Source organism: Pygoscelis adeliae, unplaced genomic scaffold (assembly GCF_000699105.1).
Source record: "Pygoscelis adeliae isolate BGI_AS28 unplaced genomic scaffold, ASM69910v1 Scaffold120, whole genome shotgun sequence".
Classification (NCBI taxonomy): Eukaryota; Metazoa; Chordata; class Aves; order Sphenisciformes; family Spheniscidae; genus Pygoscelis; species Pygoscelis adeliae.
In genome coordinates, this window is record NW_008824032.1 from 8,660,301 (window position 1) to 8,682,623 (window position 22,323).

The 22,323-nt window shown below is 39.9% G+C and overlaps 2 protein-coding genes across 6 annotated transcripts in view; both read right to left on the bottom strand.

Annotated features, from left to right (window-relative positions):
• The window catches only part of LOC103921724 (cell cycle control protein 50C-like), a 10,264-nt gene extending 5,574 nt beyond the window's left edge, over positions 1-4,690 (bottom strand). Inside the window, exons 1-4 of the mRNA XM_009329740.1 lie at positions 4,478-4,690; positions 3,538-3,648; positions 2,171-2,272; positions 775-865 (exon numbers count right to left, since the gene is read on the bottom strand). Coding sequence (XP_009328015.1) covers positions 775-865; positions 2,171-2,272; positions 3,538-3,648; positions 4,478-4,690 — 517 coding nt within the window. The remainder of the gene's footprint in view (positions 1-774; positions 866-2,170; positions 2,273-3,537; positions 3,649-4,477) is intronic.
• Positions 4,691-5,399: 709 nt separating this feature from the next.
• CMSS1 (cms1 ribosomal small subunit homolog (yeast)) overlaps positions 5,400-22,323 on the bottom strand; it is a 39,777-nt gene continuing 22,853 nt past the window's right edge. For all 5 annotated transcript variants that reach the window (XM_009329766.1, XM_009329791.1, XM_009329781.1 and 2 more), the window contains 8 exons: positions 21,178-21,249; positions 17,421-17,550; positions 14,460-14,519; positions 13,664-13,766; positions 12,194-12,254; positions 11,225-11,312; positions 9,527-9,615; positions 5,400-6,099 (listed from right to left, as the gene is read on the bottom strand). In XM_009329766.1, the coding sequence (XP_009328041.1) occupies positions 6,016-6,099; positions 9,527-9,615; positions 11,225-11,312; positions 12,194-12,254; positions 13,664-13,766; positions 14,460-14,519; positions 17,421-17,550; positions 21,178-21,249 (687 nt within the window). In that variant the 3' untranslated portion in view covers positions 5,400-6,015. The remainder of the gene's footprint in view (positions 6,100-9,526; positions 9,616-11,224; positions 11,313-12,193; positions 12,255-13,663; positions 13,767-14,459; positions 14,520-17,420; positions 17,551-21,177; positions 21,250-22,323) is intronic.

Below are 22,323 nucleotides of genomic sequence, written 5' to 3' on the forward strand. Positions count from 1 at the left end.
AGGACAAGCGGAAACAGCCTCAAGTTGCGCCAGGGGAGGTTTAGATTGGATATTAGGAAAAATTTCCTCACTGAAAGGGTTGTCAAGCATTGGAACAGGCTGCCCAGGGAGGTGGTGGAATCACCATCCCTGGAGGTATTTAAAGGACATGTAGATATGGTGCTTAGGGACATGGTTTGGTGGTGGACTTGGCAGTGCGAGGTTAATGGTTGGACTTGATGATCCAACATAAACGATTCTATGATTGGATTCTGTGATTATGCCTACTAGTTTACTATAAACAGGATCAAACCTGGGATCAAATTGAGTAAGACTATGTATGTTTCCAGCATTCAAAGAACAAAATGCAATCACATAGATCCAAAGGTCCAAACCAATGTGAAGAACAGGTGACCTCCTTCTAACCACACCACTGTGGAAAGGCAGAATCTGGGCTCTCCCATCACTGTACAAGAATGTGGTTTTTAGCAAGGAAGTACACTAAATTTGTTGTATCATCATTCCTTATTCACCAGGGACTCAATTCCTCAGTCCTGTTGTATATTCACATTGAAGAGGGCCTTAGTAAATGAAAGATCTTCCTCAGTTTAAAAATGAGGGGCAAGTTACTAAACAGGAGGAAGCAGGAGCCCCATATTCACCACAGTAGCACCACCAAACAAAACCTTTGTGGAAGAATGACAGAGATCTTGCAATATCAGGACTCAGCTGGATTGGGTAACGGAATAGTTTCAAGTGGAAATTAGTAAGCAGATGTGGAAGGTACCTACTTACCATTGAACATGCTGTTGGCAATAGCACCACACGGAGCCATGGGCGTCCCATTTCGGTAGGTGGTGAAGGGCGCGCAGTAGCTCTTCTGAATCTGCATTCAAGGTCACAGAACAATCAGGCACAGAACCTGGGGATTTTGTTTTGGTTTGCTGGTATTAGTGTTCTCCTCCCATTCCTTCACCTTCCATATCACGGTAAGTAAACTTAAGGTCTTCTCCAAATTCTGCTGTGGACTTGCAAACTCCAGACTACAAAAACTCATTTGGGGATCTGCTATTGTAACATAGCTACAATTTAAAACGTTCCAGTGAAGCCTTGGCTTACCTTAGAACATCTTATTTTTCCTTCTTTTTAATTTTGACCTGGACTGCTTCAGTGGTGGAGAACAGCAGATGCAGTTAGCCACATTACTGCAGTTCTGTGTGGGGAAATCTTGATGTATGAAGACACAGCATGAAAAACAAAAGCCCATCTCAAATTTATTACATCTCTCTATCCCAGTTCATGAGAAACTATAAATCTTCAGGTTTAAATGCAGAAGCATTTTCAAATAACTCTAATAAGCTGTGTATCTGATTGGCACAAAAGCCAAAAGCGGTTGCACTTGGATGCAAACAAACAAGCTGACTGGACACCTGGAGAAGCAGATGTATGGGGAACATGTCTTGAGAGTTACAAGAAGCATTTTATAGAAACAACAGATTATTATGGCACAATCATCATATGTACTGAGGACAGTCTGTGGACTGTGTGTATATTAAGAAATGCTACTTCTAAGCCAAAGAAAACATGTTTTAGATTTATAAGTAAAAAAACTGAATGCAATGATTGCATTCTCCAATTTCCTTATGCAGGCCTGCTGCAGGTGATGCTGTCTAGCCTCCTCTTTAGACCTCTAAGCTGCATGCTTCAGAATGCTACATGATCTCCTATTTCACCATAAACCTTTTCCTGCTTCTTGTCCACTTCCAAAGCCAGATGGCAAAATGAAAGACTTAGAATAACTTAATTCCCTAACCCTATAATAAAAGCACAGCTTAAAACATTTCTGGCTAAGATGACTGAAAACACTAGAAGGAAAAGCTTTCTGTAAATTTATTTGAAAAAGACAATGTACTTTTAATCAGCATTCCTACAAGGTGCAGGTTTGAGAATTGCAACACTGGACTGACATCTTTTATTTATCACCTCAATCTTCCTCTTTTATTAACTTATTAGACAGAATGGCCCTAACAATCATAAAAGCAGAGACCAAACACTGAAAAGCTGTACCTTCTCGTTATTCCCTAGAGCCATCTTAACACACTTACAGTTATGCCTAGTTAGCTCTCCATATGGTCAAAGATGCACCTGATGGAAATACTGACGATCTCATAATATAAAGAAGAAAACTTACGTTTACATTTCGACCCAACAATTGTGCATCACTTCTTGATATCACATATCGACGGTGGTTTTGATAGAAGTTTTGCAGGCCATAGTACATAAAAACATCACCCTAGAATTCAAGGATAAATCCCTTCAATAAGGTGAGTTCATGTAGACAAAGAGAAATCCTATTACTTGCTAAAAAAGAGAGGGGAAGCGAGTACTCAATTCATATTTAAGTGTTGGCAACTACACTCTAAGCAATTACTTCAGCGGACACTGGCTAGAATCTAGTCTTTACCCCAACTGAAAGTTTTAGTATTTTGGCACAAAATTAAACATACTTTAAATCACCAAATGAAACCTAAAATCAAAATGCCTCATTATTATTTTACTCAAGATGGCATGGCTGGCCATGAACCTGCAATGACTACGAATAATTTCGTGGAGACACTCATTTTCCATAGAAGAAGGTGCACAAAAAACTTCAAAAACTACCCATTAGCTCTTAATTCCTTCAGATTTTTTTAAAAATAAGGCTGCCTCTCATCAATTATTTGAACCCTTTGGAAAGTCTAGTCCTGTAATTAAAAGGAGAATGCTAGGCAGGCAAGTACAAGCAAAAAAGAGGATTATTAAACTATAAAAAAACATTATTCAGTTAAATAAAATTCTCATCTCAAACATCACTGTAATCTGAAGAATTAGAGTATTTTAACAGCCTCGTCAATACTGAAGAACCCTAAAGTGACTTTATAATTTAAATTGCACTGTAATTTTAAGGGATCATTTATGCAGTACTAAGCGTAAGATCTCTTTGGCGGAACAGGAAGCGTTTTAACAGCCTCAGCAACATAACCCAGTAGTTTAGGAGAGGAAATGAAGGATACTTTTCCCAAATGAAACTGCAGAATGACATTGCTAGACTTGAACTATTTCAAGGACCTTGGCGATTAACAGCATAACCCTTGTAGAGAAGACTACGGGGTTTACTTATGACAAGTGGTCAGAGCTCCAGATTTCCTTCTTACTGGAGAGCTTAGCAGTGCAGTAACAACTAATCCCAGGCCAAGGGCAAGGGTTTGCTACTGACTCAAAGAGGCAGATACAGAGAGAAGTCACCTCCACAATCAAACACCATTTCCTCCATCCCCATCTTCTCCTTGGACATCTCCCAATCAAGGGCAGAGGTAGCCTGATCTTGATTATTTTTAACATGTACCAAAATGAATAGCAAAGGCAAAAGTGTAAAATTTTGAGTATTTAATGTTTTTAAAAGTACAAAGAAAATTTAGTCAGGAGCTCTACAGAGCAGAATTAGTGTATTTTATCACACAGGGATATAAATAACAGGAGGTGCTAAGCAACTTGAGTTGGTTTCTCACATCCACTTACCAATATATCTTCCTTTAGCATGAAATTAACAGAACAGTGGCATTCCTTATTCCAATTAGAGGAATTTTCACGGAGTTTTGAACAATCTGAGCATTTATCTGAATAATCAATCTGTCAGAGAAGTGACCAAGCAGAGATATTTAATAAAGGACATGCACATAGGAAAAGGTTAGTGTTTTAGCTCCAAGACGTCTGAGAGCAGTTCTCTTCTAAGTGACACTGGAATGTCAAAAATAGTTAAAATTCAACAGAGGCAGAGAATCAGGACTTGGCCTCAATGAACATTCACAAATTTTATCCCTAGTTTAAGGCTGTTTTAGAGCCTTTTGATGACTGTTGCAGAACCTCCACATCTGTTCCTTGGCAAAGGAGGGCTGAGCGAAGAACACTTCTGCACCTTGGTCTGGCTGACCGAGTAATGCTTGACAAATCCCCACATGCATTATGGTCCACCCCTCTTGAACAGCCTGGATGTAGTGCTGAGCGTTGGCTCCAACCAGGAGTCTATTAACACTGGCACAGGTCTAACCAACCTTGCCTCTAGGAGCCATTTAAACATCAGGGCTCCCTGCATTTTAAGATTTTGCCCCAGCAAACATCTATGTTCTTCTAGTACCAAACACTATCAAAGGGATTAGATTACTTCCCTTCAAGAATCCAGGAAATAATGACAATATTTCAGATATTGCCAGCCAGTGGCAGTAATTACCACCCATATTTCAGATATTACCACCCAGTTAACCACCCAGTGCTCGGCTTTTATCAGCGACCAACTATCTCTGAGGATTTTCACAGGAATACTGGCTGCTGGACACATGTCCAAGGCATGAAGCCATTGCTATCATCTTTATCCAGAACCAAAAACTCAAAGCCTTTTCCCTCCAAATGTAGCCCAGTTTGTTCTTCATAGAATATCTAAGAACACCACCCCCAAACAAACCTGGATTTCTCTGACGCTGTTTGTGGACAGTATGAGGTAGACTCCCACAGAAAGGCAGAATGCACCTGTGAGAAAGAAGCTGGAGAGCACAGTCGCAATGGTAAGCTGGGGCTTCCAAGCTGGTAGCTTCTGTTGTTTGAATGCACTGTTATCCGGACATCTGGAAGGACGCGTCTCTCCTTCTTGTGGAGGAAAACTTGCCTTGTTTTTCATTTTCTTCTTGGTGAGAGGAAGGAATAATACACTTGTGCTGGCGAGTGTGTAAGCTGAGATACTGTCCTTACTGTTGGGAGACTGTATTGTTTGTTCAAACTTGCATTATGGCCAGGAATTACTTATTAACTAGATCTCTCTCTTCCTCATTTTCTACATTTGTGCCTGGATTCCCATGATCAGCTTGTACCAATCAAACGACTGTGTACTTTGGTCAGGGTGTCCAGCTCATGCCTCCTGGAAAAGCTTAAATATGTCTTTTTCCTGCCCCACAGTTCAGTACGATTTGTTATTTCTTATTCATTTGCAGGGATACTGCCAGCTATACTGGAATTTCTGTGTAATCTCAGATGCATTATTTCTTCTCCCTTCACTTCCACAGCTGCCCAGCTAACAGGCATGGCATACAATGAAAGGAGCTCTACTCCAATTGCACTGGATGCCATTGGGGAGGACTGCAAGTGCTGAGACAGCACGGGACAGAAAACATTGCTTTGGAAGACCAAATCAATTTTCTTAACCTACTACATTCATTGCTATTGATTCAGATGCAATTTAAAGTTGTAAAAAATTTACAACTCATTCTCAGAACGTCTGATTTGGACCAATGGCTTTGCAAGATGCTGATGATTTGCTCACCTCTATTCCATCTTGCCCTCTGAAAAAAATGTGTCCATTCCCTACTATCCACAATGACAGAAGACTCACCCAGAGATCATTGCCTTTTAATTTAAATGGACAAACAGAAGGGTATTTTTTGCACACTTCAACAGTTTAACCAAAATAAAAGTCTCAATATACAGATAATTTATCATGTAATAGCAAAAAAGTAGCATTTGGCCAGCTCTAGAACAGATGGGTGAAAAATACCTTTTTGACAAATTACTGAAATTCATACAACATTTTCAAAGATCCTCTAAGGCAAGAACTAGTTTATCACTCTCATGAGAGAAGTAAAGGTGTCCTTTGGGACAGCAGAGGGAGATAACAGAGAACTGAATTGTACAAAGACTTTCACACCCCAGTTTGCTCGTCTTCAAAGTCTTAAAAGTGACACAGTAGTAAATCTAGCAGATGAGTGCAATGTACCTCTAATTTCAATATCACATTGCTACTGCAATAAAAATTATACCAAAACTACAAACAAAACTTCTGTTTTATTATTAAAAGGAAACTCAGAAAAAGTTGCAATGTGCATTCTTTCTGTACTGGTAGACCTCTGAAAAGTCAAAATTCTTAATTCCATCACCAATTAATCACTTGCCAATTGCAGACAGGATAATAGTGAAATGCAGCTGCAAACGACTTCCTTGTTGGTAAAACTATTAAAAGAGTCCCAGCTTCACAGACCCCTCTCTGCACAGCTTTATAATACACATCTCCAGTAGGTCAATTGTTTCTTTCTTTATCTGAAGAAAACAAAAATCAAAGAAAGCATCAAAAGTTACTGATAATGCTTTGGCTAAATACCATTATTTATTTACTCAGGCACCTCCCTGTGGGACTAGAAATTAAAGAAGAGGTTCCCATACTAGGCCCTGAGCTCTACAATGTTTTCACTTTGTAAACATTTGCTCTGCAATCCTAAAGTACAACTGCGGCTCCTGCAGTCCCGTCCAACAGGGCTAGAGCTAAGTTGTCATCAGTAGGCGCTCATAAAACATGCCACAGCAAGAGATCCACCCTGGGCTGCAAAATCCCTGCGGGACTTTCCAGAGCGTCAACGGGTATCAAGTAGTCCAAGGGTTGTGCTGCAGTGCAACAGCCACAACGTTGTCTGTGTCTGAGAGACCTGAATGAAAGTGAGCATAAAGGTCAAGTCTACATGTGCTGCATGCAAAGTACTTTGGTTTATAACACGGACAGGGCTGCAGCTTATTGCTTATCTAAAGATAAAAGGCAAATGTACTTGAGAGTAAATATTGACTACATACTTCAGCAAGAACACAAGATTCTCTACCATCATGGTTAGTCCAGAGTTTCCTTATAGTTCCCTCTTCCCACTTACAAATAACTTATCTGCGAGTTTTCTCTCAGGTTTATATCCTTCTATGCCCCCACTTTGCACAGGAATAAATGATGTGAGAAAGTCTGACCAGTCTCTATTCCACACTGGATGTGCTACATGAGGGTGAAAACAGTTGTCTTTCGATCGCAAGTCCATTTCTTACACACCTTTCTACTTTCATGAAACCTGAAACTTAAAACTTTCTGTATTTTCAAACTTACTCAAGGCTCAGTGTTTATATTCTTTGCAGACAATACAATACTGTTTTTTGTTGAAAAAACTCCATTTGAATCTTACAAACAAGTAATCTGAGGAGTTGAGACAGCTCTGTATTGCCATCAACCTCCATACACAAAGATTTCAAAGTGGGAAGCTTGTCCTTTGGTCAGATCAGAAAGTATACAACCAATTTTTATTTAAACTTTTACGCTTCAGTATAAATCAAGCACACCAAGACAGAGTCTCATAAACTCATTTATCCCACTGCTGGTTTCTTTGTGAGCTTTCTTTTTATTTCCTTCTCTCCACTGTTTGGGATGAATGGAGTGAGACACATAGAAACAGAGAAAAAAGTCCAACAGCATTAACTAATGAGATGTTGAGGCATCTGAAAGAGCACTGGATCAGGGTGCCATCCATTATGTGAATGTGATGGGATACGAAACTGTCGTAAGGGAGGATTCATGTGTTTTTAAATTCATATATTTATCAGAATATAGCACTGTGTACAAAATTCTCCACTGAATATGAGGTGAGTATAAAAACATCAAGTAGTTCGCACCTTTAAAATGAAGCTACAGATTTTTCATGAATGGACAACAAGTACATGTGCTTCCAGCTGTTCTTGCTTTCTGGTGTAATTACAATGAAATGTAGCAAAGGAGCACCTTAAATATACAAAGAAATTATTGACAAAGTGAGGTTTGGATCAGGGTCAGTATGCCTCATTTCCAATTTTAAGGGCACAATTTTGCCTCCACAACTAACACAGGATGAAAAAAATTAGTACATCTAACTGCCAGTTCTCTAAATTGTGTTGTTAGTACTGTAATTCCTCTCTTCTTTGACCAAATTTATTACTAATCGTGGCAAGTATTTGACAATTTTTTATACAAGCAGGGGAGTAAGATCCTCTGCTCACTAAGATTGTATTCCATACTTCAAGTCTGCAAGTTGCCAGAAAATGCTATTAATTTCTACTTTGTTAAGATGCCTTATCTCAAAAACATTATTTGGGTATCTTGTATTACTGACATTCTTATAATGTTCAGGAATCTGCCTGATGTCTGCAGCAGGAAAATAGCTGCAAGATGCTCCAGTTACATAGCTCAAGATGTCAAAAACCTTTCTATATATTGTGTTACCTGAGCCAAGCGCATGTCTGAAGACTTTTCTGATCACTATTCTGTTATCACACATAAATATCTATTCCTCATGCTAACACTATATATGAAGGTGTAAAACGCTCACTTGGTTTTAACTTGAACTAAGCCTTAACATTTTGATATTAAGATAGCCTTAAGATTTTCCCTTAATAAAATACAGCTAGAGTCACAACTTTTGGCCTATATTCCTAGACAGACATGCAGAAATGATATATGATGCTACCTACAGTGAGCAGAAAGGGGTAGTTCAGGTTTGCAATAGCCCCAAATCAAATATTAGCAACATAATTTTCAGGTTTTTGAGGTGGATCACCTACAGTCTACTGTATGTATATTTACTTCAGCTGGCTTAAAAAATCCATCCCACTGCAACCAGCACCTTTTGTACTACTATCTTGTGCTAATATAGCTGTGAATTCATGTTCTCTGTTCTTTAAAAAAAACCTTACAGATAAGTGCAAGCACCATACAAAAAAGCTTTATGAATTTACCACAAGAGGGAACCTCCTTGCCTCTAAAAGCAGAGCTGGTTTCTTTGCTACTTCATTTCTGTGAGGTATATTTTGCGGGGCGCTTTATCCAAGATTAGTAGGAACATGTACCTTTGTGTATGTGGGACTGTAAAATACATCACATTCATAGACAAGTGCAGAGAAGGATTAATGACCGATTATTTGTTTCACTTGTGAAACAGCTTAATGTCTATATGCAAAAACTCCTTTTTCCCTGGAGATTCTGTGTATCGGCCTGCTCTAAATGTGCAAAAAAAATGGAAACACTGTGCAGGAAATTGGAAACTTTCTAACAATGACTGGTGGAGGAATCTGCCTCTCTCACTCTCTGCTGGCTAAATACCAGCTGATGCCCCACAGCATATGCTAAACGTGCCTCGTCACAGCAATAAATGTGAAAGCTGGATTACAGAATTGAAAAGAATAGGGAATTATCTTAAAAGGAGTCTACAAGTGATGGATGGCACTACATAGTTTGTACAAAAGGTCCTCTTGCAAAAAAAAAAAAAACCAACCCAAAACTGTCTGTAGATTTACTCACAAGAAGTACCACCTTACTCTCAGATGGAGACAAATAAACGCTTCTCCAAAGTTTTATTTAGTTTTTGAGGAAACTTTTGCACAAAGTCCTCTTTCTGAGAGAACTTCCCGGGAACAGGTAGAACAACCATCTAGCATAAACAGGAGAAATTCACAGCACAGCTGTAGAAGTCATAGCTGTGACTTGCAACAAAAAAGGAAAAAATCTTCCTCAGGAGGTAATTTTGAGACCTGAGAGTACAGACTTACTAGTCAAGTGTTGATTTCTTTGTGTTTCTAGACCACTGAAGTCAGCTTTACAGAAAGAAAACCTTACTGACCAAGACCTGGGCACTAGAATCAAAAGTAATGAATGCACAGAATATAATATATCCAGGTGCTTATACAATACCTCAGGGATATCCATCATTCTCCTTAGTTTCTGATCTCTCCAGTTCCAATCCAGAATCATATATTTTGTGGAGTTCAAGCACAGGCCATCTAAAAAGGCAACATGAATTTTACTACCAAGATAATATGACATGCGCTTATCAAAATGATTTTTGGCTTTTACATCTTTTGCTGTCTGTTTTCAAGGAAACTAATCTTTGAACACTTAAGTACTACATTTGCTGATTGGAAAACTAATGTACTGACACTGCAAACTCCCTTAACCACATAATCCCATGCCTTTTTGGAAGATAAACACAAAAGCAGAACAACTACTGTTGCCAGGCTTGTCAAGAGCTAATATCCTGCCAGAAAATAATTCCTCAAGCTTCCCCTTGATGAAACCGCAGGAGTTGAATTTCCACAGCTGATGAGGAGCTGGTAAGTTACAAGGACCCTAGCCTGAAAACTCCTGTTAATGGGAACTGACAGTGTTTAGCAATTTACAGGACTGGGTGCTATGTGAATGTGAGTCAGGTCAGTGGTGCTGCTGAAGAATTCCTTTACCCTCCAAACAAATGGTGGTGAAAGAAGAAAAAGGTCCTTTCTGAACTGGCCCTCCAGCTGTTCCCCTGTTTTTCCCTGGTCTTCTACATGATGCCCACAATTTTCTGTATCGGTTTTGACCCCTCTCCATTCCCTAGTGACCTGGCACTGCAACACTAAGGTGTCAGAAAAGGACTAGACCTTAGGATGATATCCCTTGTGTCCCTGCCATAAGCTGCCTCCACCTAACATGGCAATGTGCTTACGTGCTGAGCAGTAATGATTTAATGTTGGTGGAGGGCACAGGAAGCAACAAAATTATGCTGCTCCTGTACCCTTTTGGAAGGAGCGGTAGAGTCCTAATCCACAGCCAGTCCTTGACCAAGAAACCACAGTCAGAGCAAGGCAGTGTTTAGAAAGAGGAACGGAAAGAATCACCTTATCATCTTGTCATTTTGTTGTTTGTTTTTCTTTGTGTACTTAATGTCTATTGAGTAAGTAAAACTACTCAAAATTTGGGAAAAGGAGTTTTATATAGAATAATTAAGTTCATTACAGGCAAATCAGAAATAAAATCAAATCAGCAAGCAGATCTTTTGTCCACCCCTCACAAAAGTTTACACTGAGCTCAGAGTGACACATGATACAGTGACTTCTGCCATTATTTCCTTCTGATTTACTTGCAGTGTTTAGTTTCCTGGAGCTTTAAATCTTACACCATGGTTTTGCAATTACTTTCAAGTCAGCATAAATCAGTATTCCTGCCAAAAGAGGAAGTCCCCCATTACCTGATTTTGTGTGCACTCTGGTTTTGTTTTAATTGGGATCAGTTCTAATTGGGATCAGTTCACTGAGCTGCCAAACAGACTCTTGGGCTAGCACAAGAAGCAGGAAGAGGAAATAAGTGGGCACTGACTGGGCCGGGGGGGAGTATTAATCTGCCTTTCTCTGGTAATAATGATTTATGCCAGCTTAAAGTGGTCCTAAAATCAACTGCTAGAATCTTGACCTCATTTTGACTGACACAGTAGAAGTGAAGAAACAGAACTGTACAGTTTAGTACCCAGATCCACAGATTCATGTCAACCTAAGCGCTTCAAAAACAACTGAAGTCTCACTTCTCATGAGACCAAGTATAAGATACCTATGGAGAAAACCCTCGTTGTTCTCCTACCTTGCTCCACCAGCGCTTTTACTCTCCCAGGAGTTCCAACCCCAATGTGGAACACACCTTTCTCCAACATATTCATCTGTTCTTTTATCTAATTTGAAGAGAGAAAGACAAACCACAGTAAAACCATGATCGTTTTAAAATTTCTTCTCAAAGAGCTGGAAATAAATTCAAGATCTCATAGTACCTCTTTCTAGAATGCCATCAAGTAACAAATGCTATTCATCTTTCAAACTGTCAAACTGATATATCTGGGAGAAAATTTAAGAAATATAACAGCCAGCTGGGCATCACACTTCTCCAGAAGTTCAGTCTTTTTCAACTTTTAAAATCTGCTATTGCACCAACTATTTTTGGAGGTGAGAACAGTATGCTTCCTGCAGCATTTAAACAAATTCTCTTGAAATATCTGGAAAACTGACAAAGTTGAATTAGTTCTAAACTCCTTCAAGATGAAGACACTGGAAAAGGGTGAAATAAAGCAAGTGACATTTGTGTGTTTGACAGTATTTATATCAAAGGCCAAATGTCCACTCATTACTTCCAACATCCCCATAATTTGTGCTCTCCAGCAGGTATGGATATTGGGTATCCAGGCATCCAACTGGCAGAATGCAAATGTGGGTGCTGGTACAGTTTGCCTCTACAAACCTATGTGTGTAAGCTTTCAATTTAAACAGGCAAAAGCCATTTGAATGAGCACCTCACAGGAATGTAGAACATTTTTAAACCATAGCACATGCATAAGCATCTACATTCTGCACAGGATTGCACCAGAGCTACTGGAGATGGTGTTTGGCTAGATTCCTCAAACTGCAACAATGGGTTACCAAAGGAAGCATTACGTAAAGAAAGGAACATTATATGAACACTATATGAAAGGCGCTATTGCTAAATGCTTTAAAAAGAAAACGGTACGACACTAGTTAGTTGTTTAGTTTTTCTATCAAAATTCCCTTGCAGCTCTCTTACCTTTATGTGCTTTGCAAACAACTTGAGAACTCTGCAGTCTCCTTTAAATGCTGTCATTGACCTAGCAATAAAAAAAATTGAAAAAGGAAATGCAAGCATCAGGGCTGGGATTAAGACTACACAGGGGTAAAGCAAAACCAACTGGCATTTCCCAATATGCTTGAGACAGACAGTCCCGCAGTGAACCCTGCTTGTACTATGTACATTCTTGTTTGCTACTTGATCAACAGTGATCAACAACTGCAGAAACACAACAGCAGGTATCAGTAGGGGGCAATATTGTTCAGATAGCTTGTCAGATAATATTTAATAATTCTGGCCTGTGCTTTCACAGCTAACTTAGTTCAAAACTGACTAATCACCAAATTCTAATTCAAAAATATCCCAGTTACTGAGATACAGGGATGAACATGCGTGTGTGTGCGCAAAAGGCAAGATCTGTGTATGGACCAACCCACATTTTGCAGTCTTTACTGCAGAGATTGCCCAAATTCTAGCTAACCAAAACTCATTTATTGGAAAACCTGACTTGTCTTCCTGACACTCCATTTTGGCACACAGTAATTACTCTATGTTTTGTATTAGTCAAGCAGGAGACAACATATTCAGTATTTACTGAATGCCATTTAAGACAGCTTTCTCTGCTTGTTTTTTGCAGTGCGCCAAATTTTCGATTTTCTCTTGTGCAAAGCTAAAGGTTTATATACAAATATACATATAAACCACCTAAGTCTCAGATGGTAATATCTGCATGCAGGGGCTAAGCACTACAGGCATATCTGCCATATCTATGCTTCTATCTGTAGCATGGAGTCAAACTTCCCAACTCTCCATCTCATGTTGTACTGACAGATAATCACAGGAAATGGGGTCAAGACACAAAAGACAACCATGAAATTTGTGAGGTATACATTAATTCACCAAAGTCATCAAGACTTCTGGAATGAAAAGGGGAAGGATAGAGAAGGGAAAAAAAGATGATGGGGAACACTGAAAATCGTCATCTCTGCACAGGAGTTTTGCCAGCCTGAGCCAGCTGAGAACACGGACAGCGAGCTGGAAGCACTCAGGCCAGACGCACGTGTTGGCACTTGAGGCCCTGGAACACCATGTCCTCATTGCCTTTGGTGCAAAGTCACGATTTCTAGTGGTGGATCATGATGCTTTATGGGTTTACTCTGTTCCCAAGTATAACATGTTGCATGTTTCCCCAAAATTGGTTACACTTTATTTTTGGTTTTTAACAAAAATAGCACTTCCATGCAACTGAAGTACTAAGTGTTACTTCAGCCTAAAACCAAACACCACACTCCCACAATTTAAAGAAGCAAGGGATATTGCATCAGTTTGAGTCAGTGAATTTGTTGGCTAGCAAAGGACAGTGTCCCAGTTTTGCCTTTATGTCTGTGGTTCCAAGACAAAAACTCTGACTGACTGCCAACCTCAACATAACATTTGCTATCGACATACTTGATGAGTTCCAAGGAACGAAGGGCAGAACTGCAGATAACCAGCATCACCACCGACTTCTTTTCCTTGTGGTTTTTACGGAGTTTTGCCCACTTAGGACAGACTGCAATGAAAAAGCCCATGTACGCACACAGAGAAAGTACTACATGCCACAATTTTAAATTACAAGAGTACATGATGAATGGTAGCCAGCAGCAAGAACACACATGCTGACTCCTATGAGGTCTGCATCTCTGGCAACACTTTTACATTTAGTCATGGCTGAGAAACTGGAAAATAAAATGCCCAAAATAAATAAAATACAGAAATATCACATAACTGAACAAATTAGATAAGCATTAAAAATCAACAGTTTGTAAGGTGTCAAGCCCATTGTCTTCATTTGCCATATATGGTAATTTATATCAGAGAAAACAGATTGGAAAGATACATTTACCAGACCAGACGTTCTATATAAATATATGAGAATAAAAATTCTCTTGGTTCGTGTCAGCAGACAGCTGCAGGATTTTTACTGTATAAGATAATACATACACCTACTTATAAAGCCACAATAAGTTACTGACAAATAATCCCTAGCTATTAAAAGAAACCCTAAAACATTTTGGTACAAAAAAAAGTGATAAAGAAGAGTCAGAAAAACAAGACCTGTCATGAAAAAAAGAAAAAGAAAAACCTTTAAAGTTATTAATATTTCATAATTAGAAATATTTGGAGGTGCAGATAAAAACCGCAATAATATTGCATTAACAATGTTTTTCATACAACTTTCATCTCATCCAACATTTTAACTCACTTTCCTTCAGGTACGAAGAAAAACTATGGGTGAGATCATTGGCTGGCAAAAAACAGGAATCTGAAAATGTAAAAGGAAAAAATATTTTTGTTGATGTAATTAACAGCAAAGGGAGCATATATGTTTGCAGCATAATGACTAGTTATATTGATGAAATCACAACTGTGTTAAAATCCATGATCAATAAATTACCATTTGTGAAACAAAGATTAACGTACACCTCATGTACAAGAAGCTTTATATTGGATAAATCAATGAAGGTAACATCTCTCAACTCAATTGCAATTCCTTTCTTTTCTCCCGCCATGAAAAACCCTGAATACAGGGCTGCACAGGTGTGATCACATACTTTTTTAAAAAAAGCTTTCATAGTCTTTGCCACAATCAGTCAAAGGTCTTAGCCAAAAGCCTTACAGTCAATCTGCTAGACTGTTCCTCCCATCTACCTATGATGGAATACATTTGTAGATCACCCAAACAATTCATACTGTGTAAATGCAACAACCTACCAGTAATCTACCTGTCAGTAAGTTTGTTCCTCTTTCTGGCCTTCCATATTGTGGTAATCTACCTAGCTATATCAACCCTAAGGGTAACACCTACACTGCGTTTAATGTCTTCCTCTTCCTTCATTTCCCACTGACTGCCTATCTGTTACCTGGTCACTATGTTAACTAGCAAGTCTTAAAGGCACTCTGTGCAGACATGCCATTTAACTTTAAGCTTCATACAGAGAAGGTCCTAACAGGTTCTTTGGAAGGCCTTTCCTTTCTGCAGTGTCTATATAGAAAGTCGAAGTTCTTAAAATGGTGATTAAAATTAGACGGTCTGAAAACTTGCCATTGTTGTTAAGGGTCCTTTGCCTGATGGAACAATATGCTCCTGCAGAGCATTAACAACTCTGTCTTCAGGGACCCACATATTTGTTGTCATTCTGCATGAAGCACAGCACCTCCATGTCTATGGAATGAGATGTTTGCCGATACATTTTAGCTAAATTAAGGAGGTTTCCTTACAGACCTTATTCATGTTCACATGGATGGCGCATTGTGCTAATGCTGGCAGCGTCAATCCATGATTTCCATCGGAACAGACAACGTGACAAACTTTGTTTGTAGCTGATGCCTGGCTGAAGTCCTGCCTGTGTAGTTTCTTGAGCATAGCCACTCTCCATCACTGTATCTTCCATTTAGTAGGTGTTGCCTTGCTAAAAACTTTTATTTTGCACTGATCCCTTTTATTAAATCCAGAGGTTGACATTTACTGGGACTTGAGCTCCAAAGGGAATGACTGTGTACAACTGAAGGGCCAGCAGCTGACTTACTTTTAAAATCATATTTAAAAGATGCACTTGACACTAGTGGAGAAGGGGAGGGGCTGCCCTTCCATAAGCATTTGGTGGTAATAGGAGAGCTCTTCACACCTACCATGGTCCTTTCCTCCCAGTAGCAAAATGTCTTTGCTGTTGTTTTGCTCTTCGGAATACATTAAGTCTTATTTATGACTGAACAATTCAAAAGATGGTTTCTAAAGGACACGAGCTTCAGTCACCGACTTTTCACCAACACTCCAGCAACACTGGAGTATTAACAACAATTTTAAATGCAAGTTTCAGAAAGGGGGGAAAAAACACATAGCTCCAGACTGCAGCAAGAGACCATGCTGACTACAAACCTGACCTTCTGCACTGTGTCAGTTAACAAGAACACACAACTCCAAGTAGTTGCTTGTTAGTTGCTCAGTGCTTTGACGTGAATGGCTTGACAGCTGTAGAAGTTTGTAAACTCCTTGGCACGCTAAGCCTCCAACTCCCAGCACAAAAAGAAAGAAAAAATATCTCCATCCAACCCAAGAGCCAATCCATACGGAAATGGGTCACTTCACTAGCCCAAAGGGCTCTTTTAATAAGAAAGAAACCAAAGCAATTTATTATTTGCTAAAAACCCTAAAGGTCTAAAAATACTTAACACAAGCTTTTCAAAGCAATCTACATGGGACTTCTCCAGGTTTTCTTGATTCAACAAGAAAGCTGAACCTGCCCCATAGAAATAAAGAAGGGTCAACCTAGAATCACGGATGTTAAGGAAGAGTATATTTATCTAGAAAGACAGGCTTAAACATTAAAAGAGAGGAACCACTGCTGGGCTAGAAGGCTCCTATGTGGGGCACAGGTCACTAAGAGTTCAAGAAGTATCAAAGGTGTATGCAGGTTAGTTACCAGGCTGTTTGCTCTTCATGAGCACTACCAACAAGTAACGGACAGTGCCTATAAAACGACAGTGCCTCTTTATCTGCAGAGTAAGAGGCAGGGAAGTTCAATGTTGCCTTCATCTCTAATGCAACCTCCAACTGATAGAAGCTAACCCTGCTCTGTCCTGCTTTGCCTTTTCTATCACTGGCTTTTAACTGCAGATAGAATATGGGAAACCCAGAGGGTCCTTGTTATGGTTAAAACTTGGTCACTTTACACTTGGACCAAAACTACCATCTCATTTCATGCCACTCCCTGAAAAACCATTGCGTTCAACGTCTCATAACTGCATCAGAATGATGTCTCATTATTTCTTTGTCTACTGTCAGCCCTCCTATTATGCATCTGTAGCGACTCAGATAATCCCAGAAACAAAATACATTTTCACTTTCTCTGTCAGCATCTTAGAAGCTATTATTAGGAATCACAATTGCTATTAGAAAAGTGAGCTCCTGAAATTAATATTTTACAAAAAAAGGACACATTTAAGCAATGTTTCTTTTCATTTCCGTAACTCCAAGAAACCTCACATTTATTCCAAAGAAACTAACATCTCTACTTAAACAGCAAATTAATATACAGTGTAAGAAAATATTTCCATAAAAAGGTACAACTCAAGACCTGTCCCAAAAATCCTCTTTCTTCTGCCGAAAAAGAACTCAACAGTATCACGAAAAAAACATTTATCTATTAAATATAGGATAAGTTACCTGACAGTTTTAATTCCTCTATTTCAATCACTGAACGGTTTTCACCAAAATGCTGACTAAGCAGATTTTGTAGATCTGCAGGGACACCAGGTTTTGGAGTGGATTTTTCCAGAATATCAGAAATATTCTTCTAAAAAAACAAGTAAAACAGGTAAGTATGACATTTCAATATTTTCTGCTCTTGGCTAGCTAACAACAGTGTAAACAAACGTTCCTCCATAACTTTATACAGCTATATTGACTTAATTACAGCTTAATTAAAAAAAACACCTTACAATGGGTGTCCAGGTTTTGGCTGGCATAGAATTAATTTTCTTCCTAGTAGCTGGTACAGTGCTATGTTTTGGATTTAGGATGAGAATAATGTTGGTAACACACTGATGTTTTAGTTGTTGCTAAGCAGTCAAGGACTTTTCAGCTTCTCATACTGGCCTGCCAGCGAGAAGGCTGGAGGGGCACAAGAAGCTGGGAGGGGGCACAGCCAGGACAGCTGACCCCAACTGGCCAAAGGGACATTCCATACCATGTGACGTCACGCTCAGCATATAAATTGGGGGGGAGTTGGCCAGGTTGCAGTCGCTGCTCGGGGACTGGCTGGGCATCGGTCGGTGGGTGGTGAGCAATTGTTTTTCATTTGCACCACTTGTCTTTCTTGGATTTTATTTCTCTCTCTTTTTGTTATTTTCCTTTTCATTACAATTTATTGTATTATTGTTATTATTATATTATTTTATTTCAATTATTAAACTGTTCTTATCTCAACCGACAAGTGTTCTCCCTTCTACTTTTCTGATTCTCTCCCCCATCCCACTGGCGGGGGGTGTGTGAGCAAGCGGCTGTGTGGTGCCTAGCTGCCAGCTGGGGCTAAACCACGACAATGGGACAAGATTCCCATCATCTTTAGTGGGAACATAGACATCAGACCCACGTTCAAATACTTTGATGAGATTATCTGTGTGCCCGAAGACAAAATATCTTGTGCACTCACCTGAAATGCTACTGTAACAAAAACGTAACTGAGAGCTGGTTTTGTGAGTTTTGCTGTTGTTATACTTAAGTATCAGTTTGAAAATTCAGGGTTTTTTTCATAATTTGTTTTAATTTATTATTCTTAAAGCATAACAACAGGAATCAAGTGATTATATAAGTCTTGGTTATATTTTGATTAAAACAGGGTACCTATCTATCTATTTTGGAAAGAAAGATGGTTAGCTATATTCAGAATGCCATACAAGTGTGATGAAAATGAGTTAAAAGCTCACAAAACCAGAAGTCAAGCAGAAAGTTCAGCAGCTGCTTTGTTCTTCCAAAATGCATAGTTCTTTAAACCAAACTAATAATTTTCAGAGCCTGGACATGAGTTTATAATGATTGTGTTTTACACCTTAGGAATGTTAGCAAACAACAGGTCTGAATTTTCACTGAAGTGAAAGTGTTGCTGTATTTTTTCCCATAATTAAATGGATCACCAGGGTAGAATAGCCCAGGGTTCCCGTTATCTGAATGATCTGCCAGCATTTAAGAAAACAGCAGATTTTCAAGGACAGAGGCAGCCTGGAGAGAACGGCAAGAATATGAAGCCTCTCTTGTTCTCACTGAGAAGTGATTTTCAGCTGCGTAAGCTAAACTGAACTTGCCATCATGAGGATGCATGGCAGCGTAAGCCTTGAAGTGAAAAGGAGCAGGAGAGTGTGGTTAGGATGGGACAACAGGGTAGGTATCTGCGAGGAAAAGTGAGATTTCACAGAGAGATGAGGTGGGCCTGGAAGCATTTTTGGCAGCTTTGGAGGGGTGGTGAGTACCTTCAGTGCAATTTTGGCAGACTAAGTTCTGGGGCAGCAAAGATCAACAGAAATTTTGAAAAGAGCTATAGCAGGAATTTTAACGTAGGGGACAGAACTTTTTCCACCCTTCTTTCCCTCACTCCCTCCCAGCACCCACTCCTTCCTTCTCTTCCATTCCCCACTGCTCCGTCTCTCTCTTGCCCAGTACACCCCAAATACTCCCGTAATGGCAGCATAAGGGGCAGAAGGCAGAACAGGGAAGAGCCACACGGGGGCTGCTGAAGCCACTCTACCCCACAGCAAAGGCAAAGTAGGCAGCTGCCTCTCACAGCCACTTGCCACTTTGGCCACTGCCTGTTTCACCTCTGCTAAACACCAGCTGTGTGTTTGCAAGACCCCAGCTGAATCTTTAACAGTGGGATATGCGGAGATGAAGTGCTTATGCCTTCCTCTCAGTCTACCTTTGGCCTGGCGCAAAGCCCTCTGCAGTCCCCGGAAGGCTCTCCAGTGGACGTCTGGCTGTTTAGCAGGTTTTTGCAGTGCCTGAATCTGCAGCATTCCTTCCCAAGTTTCACCTTCGCTTGGCACCGTTGTATTTTTCTGCCGTGCAACAACTGTCTTCCCAAAGAATGACCAGAGGCCATCTGCAGCACATGCCGCCTCTGCCTGAGGTCCACAGCTGAACCTCTTCGTTGTTCTTCCTATCAACCACAAATGCTCTTCTCCAGCCCCACAACTTGCCTCTTAAGTGACCCACATTTGGGAACCTCTGATTTAGCAGGCAGCAAGACAGAACTATCAGGCTCATTTACTTGGTAATTCAGCGTAAGGCGCTGTTCCACAGGACTATTAGGTCATTTGTTGGGCCACTTGATTCCTTCAAGAAAATTATGGCACTCTGGAGGGGAGAAGCCTGATACTAAAGAGAAATTCCGTAAGAGCAAGAGCAAGGACACCTGAGCAAACTCTCTTCCTTCAAGGAGAGCTGTGGGGAAATGTTCCTCATGCAGGAAATTTTATTATTTTTCTTCCAATTCATTCCAGATGCTTAAAAGCAAGGTTTTTTCCCCCCCCTTTTCCTTATTTTTGGAGAGAGCACTTTGTTTGGAACCCATAGATCAACCTGATAAATATTTCCTGATGGATTTTTTGAGAGGCTGTGTATGTCAACTTAGTGGTCTAGCCCCACTGAAACCAAAGGTGTAACTAAGTGCCTATTGTTTGCCTGAGAACGGGGTCTTTTTGCTAGGTCTGGTTCACCAATCTCTGTTGTGGGATGCTTTCGCTCTGGCAGCAGTGGAACAAGTACCGCAGTCACTTCTGCCAGAGCTGCATTTAAAGCTAAATCCCACTCTTCCCTCTTCCCATTCCCGGGATGATTAAGAGGCCTGACATAATATAAAAAGGCCACCTCTCAGCCTCACAAGGGAGCCAAGTATTTACAGTCTGTCCTGAACGACAATTAACTTGCCTGGTGCCATATAATTTCCATCTAGACTGTAGAGTGTGTTTGTTGTTGAGGGTGAGGATGGAGCATGGCCAGAGGGACAATACAGAGTATTTATTTATATACTTATGCTATGAGGAGAAGAGCGAACAAGGACAACTCTTGGCTCAAAAGACATAACAGCAGCTGGAGCCTGACCACACCGCTGAAATGGGGCAGATTCTGCATCAACGGAAATTCCACCTTTCTTTGACGCAGTTACATTTTCCTGGTGTGCAACACTTGCAAGTGGGGTGTAGACATATACAACCCTTGAGCTGAGTGTAGACGTAATGCCACAGTTCAGGTTGGGAATGAGTATTTTGAGTGAAGTCAAAAAAGTAGGAATTTCTATTCTTCTCTAAAAAAGGCTGCAACGTTATAACCATATTACTTCTCATTGTCACAGGGTTGTCCCAATTCCGAATCTTGTAATAGCACATACATCCACTGTCCAGTCCCCGAACACACTCTAGGACATTCATACCTTCTTTCTCCTCTTTGCCTTTACAGTGCTCTCTTGTTTTTCTTCAGGTTGACTTAGAAAACACTCTGTAGGCTGCAAAGCACATATTTAAAAAAAAAAAGAAAAAAAGATTCAACATCAGCTATCTGATCACCTGGGGAAAAAAAAAGTCACCAAAGGGAGGTAAGAGGGGATACATAAAGTATAATGCTGGGTTAGGGAAAAACAAACAAAACCAAGCTTCCCCACCTGTAGAAGGGATCACATTCTTACATATATCCGGAATAATTTTGGAATTGAGATCTATGTTGTTGTAACCAAGAGGGGAATAAAAGAACAGAAAATTGAAAAATACAGGTTGTAGTCACAATTCCATAAAATGGTGAAAAGCAGGTTTTGATACATTAAAAAAAAAATCAAGAGGAAAACATTAACAAAACCTTTCACAAATTTCATATTTTTAATCTCCATTATTGCATGTGATCGTTTTTCTAAACTTTGCCAATCGTGCTCTAAAATAACTGGGTCTAAGGTAAACATCCAGGTGGTGAAAGATACCATGGAACTGGGTGAGAATAATTGCAACAATCATGCTCTGGATCTCCTTTTACATTTGTAATGCAAAATTTAGGCAAACATGTTTCGAATTTGTTCTGCCCCATTCTTGCTTTGTCTCCTCATAGCAGGCAGGGTCAAATACACACAAGAAAAATACATGGTGCATTTCACAATAATCTTCATCCAACACGTGTTGCTATTATTAACCCTCTTTTGTGCCTGAATGAGCAGGCTGAATTGGTCCATTTGTACCAGAGTCCCTGTTCACATAAGCCAGGGTTAGGATCTGTCCGTAGCCACCTAAAATTGTCCAAAACAGAGGAAGTGAGGCACAGGCTTTCCTTGTTTTGAGCATAGCAATTCTCTTTTCTTTTGCCTTCTTAGGGACTTCCACTTCATGGAAATGCAAATTAATCTACATAGACAGGCTTTACAGCTTAATAAGTGACCTGACGAAGAGCAATGGGAAAATAGGCTGAGCTGCAGGAAAAAGCTGCTTGATAGTAGGATGCATTCGGCTGGAAAAATCTGCTCCTGTGAGAAACCGCGGAGAAGCCTCATCACATGCAGCATTAAAAGCTCAGGAACAGCAAATCCAGCAGTGCTCCC